Source organism: Triticum aestivum, chromosome 4B, assembly GCF_018294505.1.
Source record: "Triticum aestivum cultivar Chinese Spring chromosome 4B, IWGSC CS RefSeq v2.1, whole genome shotgun sequence".
Lineage (NCBI taxonomy): Eukaryota > Viridiplantae > Streptophyta > Magnoliopsida > Poales > Poaceae > Triticum > Triticum aestivum.
This window is the reverse complement of record NC_057804.1, coordinates 6,601,593-6,606,906: the sequence shown is the minus strand read 5'-3', so window position 1 is coordinate 6,606,906 and position 5,314 is coordinate 6,601,593. Positions and strand designations below refer to the sequence as shown.

The window sequence follows — 5,314 nt, the reverse complement described above, 5'->3', positions numbered from 1 at the left end:
CTCACAAGTGCATACCGTTGAAGGTAGTCAGGTATGCAAACAAACAGCAGAAAACATGTAAAAACAAACAAACAGCCAGGAATCAATTGCCAGACAGTTTAACGGTTGTTTGGTTCTGAACCATCTATTATTATGAAATATTCAAGAAACAAAGATACAAATTACAGTGAGTAAATTAGTCGTCAGGTGGTTCTTGAGAAATGCCTGATTCAAATTAGTCAAAGAGCTTATGGGCACACAAGAGACCAAATTTATCCCCACTCAGATAAGAAAATATGGATCGATCATATTACACATTAATACTCGAATATTGCATCACATTAAACATGATCCTTGAGGAAAAGAGAACAGTACTGATTAGAATGTGGAATCGATCGACAGAATAAGATATCTTATAAGTAATTTACCGAGCTAAGTGCCTCACAGTAGCTGGTAGCACCTGGACTAGTACTACATTGTAGTAGCAGTACACACACCAAAGTACCATTTATTATCCAAATTACAAAGTACTAACATACAGGTCTTGAGTAGTTCAACTGCACATGAAGCAGGCTCCTCATGCTGTGTCCTTGTGGATCTTCTTCATCAGCCGAGCCCAAGCTATGGCCACCCGCACATAAAGCTCATCATACAGATTGTCAATGATCTGAAAGTAGGCAATCGCCCAGCTTCTCCTCAGTAACATGGTGCAAAACACCACCCAAAGGCCGACCACAAATCCTATGCCCATACCAAGGTAGAGATATGAGATATGATCTGTAACTTCATGGTTGACACTTTGCTCTGCATCAGTAGAACTAGCAGAGCAGTTCTTAGAGAGAGGGTAGCCACATAGACCGGGGTTGCCAATGTAGGTATAGTTCAGGTTGTCGAGAACCTGCAGCTGTTGCCCGAGTGGTACCGCGCCTGATAAGTTGTTGTATGACAGGTTCAAGTGGCTCAGAGATGTTAGTCGCGACAAACTTGATGGGATTTCACCAGATAACTCATTATAGGAGAGGTCCAGGGACTCTAACTGCTTCAAAGCACCAATCTGATTCGGGATTTTGCCAATCAACTGATTACTTGATAAGTTCAGATTGGTGAGCTCAATCAGCAAACTTATTTCCTCTGGAACGTGTCCTAATAAATTGTTACATGACAGATCAAGATTCACCAGTAGCCTGTAGACTTTAAAGTTATAGTCACGTGTTTGGCCTTTTGTGATGACTGGTATGCTCTCCTCAAAAATATAGTCATCTGCGGAAGTATAAACTTTGTGTGTCATTGCTTTCAAGGCTGATAGCGACAATGGTATGGTTCCTGATAGGTTGTTACGGGCTATGTCCAAATAATGAAGACTTTCAAGGCAACTAAGATTGTCAGGAATATTACCACTAAACATATTTGATCTCATCCTCAAGATTTGCAATTGGGGCATTTTTTCTGGTAACCACTTTGGCAATGTTCCAAAGAATCTATTGTATGAAAGATCAAGGAACTTCAATTGTGAGGCACTCTGAAGAACTTTGGGGAATTCACCTGATAGAGCGTTGTAGCTCAAGGCTAGACTATACATGCTAGAACCAAATTGACCTGTAGAGTTTAAGGTGAACACCGAAGAATTGTTATCTGACTCCTTCCAGCACTGCATAACATCTCCTGTTAAATTGTTTCCCGATAGATCCAACCGTCTCAGGCCAGTCAACTTGCACATAGATGACGGAATGCTGCCTGTAATTTGATTATTTCCGAGCAACAACTCCTGAAGTAGTGGAGCTTTTAGCTCTGATGGCAATGACCCCGAGAAAGAGTTTGAAGACAGATTCAGATGTGATATATTTATCGGGAGCCGTGGAACTAGACCTGCTAACTTATTGGACCCCAGATATATACGATTAGCTGATATGTGTTGTAAATTTGCCGGTAATGAACCACGCAACATGTTTTCTGATGCATCCAACCATGAAGCACGGGAAAATGTCACCCAGAACCAATTAGGAATAACATCATCCATATTTGTATTTCCAAGAAAAAGAAAATCAATGTCAGTCTGCCATCTAAGCCACTCTGGAAAATGGGGGCCCACTGGGCAAAACTGGAAGTTTAGGTCCTTTAATCTAAACGGAGGAACCCAATTTGGTTCAATATCCATTTTCAAGGAGTTATATGATAAGTCCAGAGACTCTAAACTCAGTAAGTCTGAAAAATGTTCCTTGATGAGCACACAATCGAGTTTATTGTAACTGAGATCCAACATTGTCAAGTTACCAAGTGCTCCAACTCCGAGTGGTACAGTACCGGTTATCATGTTATAACTGGCATCAAGAGCAATGAGACTTGTCATGTTCCCAATCCAGATTGGTAGTTTTCCAATCATATTTGTATTATGCATTGACAATACTTGTATTGCATTCCATGTACACCTTGGCAATCGATCCATGAACTCCCCTATGCTCGCTTGAATGTTGTTATCTTCAAAGTGCAGCACTTGCAAATTGCACAATTTTTCTAAGTTGCTTGGTATCAAACCCACGATATAATTTTCACTAAAATCAATGACTTCAAGGGATGTCATGTTTCCCAGCTCTTCGGGAATAGATCCATGCCATTTGCAAGAATAGAGGTGAAGTTCCTTAAGGCTTGTGAGAAACCAAAACCAGTTGTGTTCTAGTGGTGTGTCAAACAAGTTGCCTGATAGATCGAGGACCTGGAGATGCGTGAGGTTTGATTTTGAAGAAGAAGACACTGTACTACTGGCAATTAGGTTACAAAATCTTAAGCGAAGCACTTCCAAAGAAGAAAGCATGTTAACTATGTGGACCCAATCCCGCGCATCATGGAGGTTCACTTGGCTCAAGTCAAGATAAGTCAACCGTGATAGACGTGACAACCATGCAAGATCCACTGCTTGCAGGTCACCGTAGAACCCAAGAACATCTAAATATTTCAAATTTGAGAGATTGCCGAGTTGGGAAGGTATTATCCCACCGAAACATGACGATGAGAGGTTGAGATACCTTAGATTCTCTAGGGAGCCCATGGACACAGGTATGCTAGTGCCGTTGAAGTAATTCCCACTAAGATCAAGATACCTTAACTGTTGCAAAGTAGACAAAGAGGGGCTCATCTCATAGCTTGACAGGCTCAGGCTGTTGTTGTCATCGACAAGCATGTTGCGGAGGTCGAGCTTGACAACATGGCTTGTTCTGCTGTTGCACCAGACTCCCTCCCACTGACAACAATCTTCACCATGCCAGGACGAGAGACGGCCAGCAGGGTCCAGAAGATCTGCCTTGAAGGACAGGAGCGCATCCCGCTCCCTGCTGATGCAGGTCCTAGTCCCAACTGATACCCTAGCTTGAGCATGTGAATCAGATGGTGCTACATGAAAAATCAACATACAAAGTATTGCTGCAGCTGCTCGGGCAAGATGACCAAGGTCAGCAACCATATTGATCGGACTAGGGAGGGAACAATAGCTAGCATATGGGGATGGCAATGGAATGGAGACAGTGGTTCATCTTGAGTTCACCCACAAGAGCAATATATGTATCGTCTACTTTATTTTCCAAGTCTTGGTCTTGGTCTAGAGTGCATACCTTTTCTTATACATGAAGCTGTGGCTGGGGTTTCCTTTCTACTGAGTAGGACAATCAACCGTGCAATGCACGGCAGAGGGCATAGAACTACAGAAGTTGTGGCTAGAGTTTCTTATGATTGGGACAATCAACCACCATGCAACGCACGGCAGATAAATAAATGAGGTGCTCAAAAAATAGGCACCAATCAAATGGATGGCCATGGGATCAGGACACCACCATTTCTATCGAGACTGACTCGAGGAAGAGAAAAGGGAGTAATTCCCACACGCTGATTTATGTCAGGAAATTCCTAAAATCATTTATATCAGCTATTTAGCATCGCAAAAAATCTTCGCATGATTGGCTATGCTGGAATGGTTTTTACAACCTGGGATCATTTCTACCAACTACAGTGTCTTGCTTTTCTGTCTCGAAGAAATTAATTTGGGCATAAATATCATACGGAACCTCTAGTAATTAATCAAACAGTAAACAGTAATCAAACAGTATTTTACACACAAAAAGGAGGAATCACACCATTTCAGTTCAGCGTTTCCTCTGTAGATAAGGTCTAGAGCAATCAGTCTGTCTCAATCAGCAAGGTGGGATTACTAGTGGCAGCAAACAGAACATTCCTGTTTCACGTGATAATGCGAGATTGCAATTCCATCATCACTAGGCAATCATCTAATAAAAAACCATCAATCTGAATCTACTGAATCTATTACCTGATTGCAAGATTAAGAAGCAGAAATTTACAATTTGCAGAAGCATCGTTATAGCAAGTTAACACCTTGCGGTCAAAAAAACACATCAGTTCTTCAGAATATGATCGCTAGGGCCTTGGCATCATATCCCACCTACAGTAGCATTTGTTATTCAAAGGAGCTCTTGCCTATGAGATAATTGAAATGTCAGGGGAAGCTACGTGTACCTGCTTCCGGCGGCTGCCGCAGTCGCCGTGTCAGGATCCAAGCCTGACGAAATTGAATATTTTCGACACTTCTATGGTTCATGATCAGTTTCAGTCCTGCGGTCTCTGTCGTCCGTTTGATCTGCATCGCAAGGCCATAGTTGCTTCGTACCACTTCACAACGGCAAGACTACCTCCGTGGCTAATCCAAACATGAGGTGTAGTGGCTCCATTGCCAGGATGAATAAGAGAGGGGACAGCGAGTCACCCTGACGCAATCCTCGCCGGTGCCCGATGCCGATGCGCGCGCAGACCTCGCCATTAAGCAAGACCCAAGACCCGGGATGATGAGGTGGATAGAAGCATCGCCATCCAGCCACACCAGCGATGGCCAAAGCCGCGGGCCCTCGGCATGTCGAGGAGGTACGGCCATGCGATACTTTTTCATATATTAAATTTTCTTCAGTTATAGGTTTGCCAAGAAACCGTCCCACTCTAATACTGCCTACACCACAGGCAAAACCCCCAAATGAACAAACTTTTTTGAAATTTTCGAGCAGATGCGCGACCTTGCACTAAACTGTTATGTTCAAAGAATTAACACACAAATCGTGCAACTGGTGTCATATTTAACACTATGATAGCGTGTGCTTTGCTGCACCAGAAATTATGCAAAGAACATATTGGCGGCAGATTAACATGTCTCAGTTTTGTTAGGAAGACATTTGCCAAGCATATATGTGGTACAAGGTATATTAGCATAATAATCCAGGACCCCCCGCCGCTCCCGCGACGCGCCCTTGCGCCGGAGACGCGAGCGCGTCACGGGAGGTTCCCC

General features: G+C 43.2%; 1 protein-coding gene across 1 annotated transcript; it reads right to left on the bottom strand.

The window, feature by feature from the left end:
- Window positions 1-273: 273 nt before the first annotated feature.
- On the bottom strand, window positions 274-3,534 carry LOC123094170 (receptor-like protein EIX2). The gene has a single exon (XM_044516227.1). The coding sequence runs from the start codon at window positions 3,431-3,433 to the stop codon at window positions 557-559; it is 2,877 nt and encodes a 958-aa protein (XP_044372162.1). The 5' UTR covers window positions 3,434-3,534; the 3' UTR covers window positions 274-556.
- Between the last annotated feature and the right edge of the window lie 1,780 nt (window positions 3,535-5,314).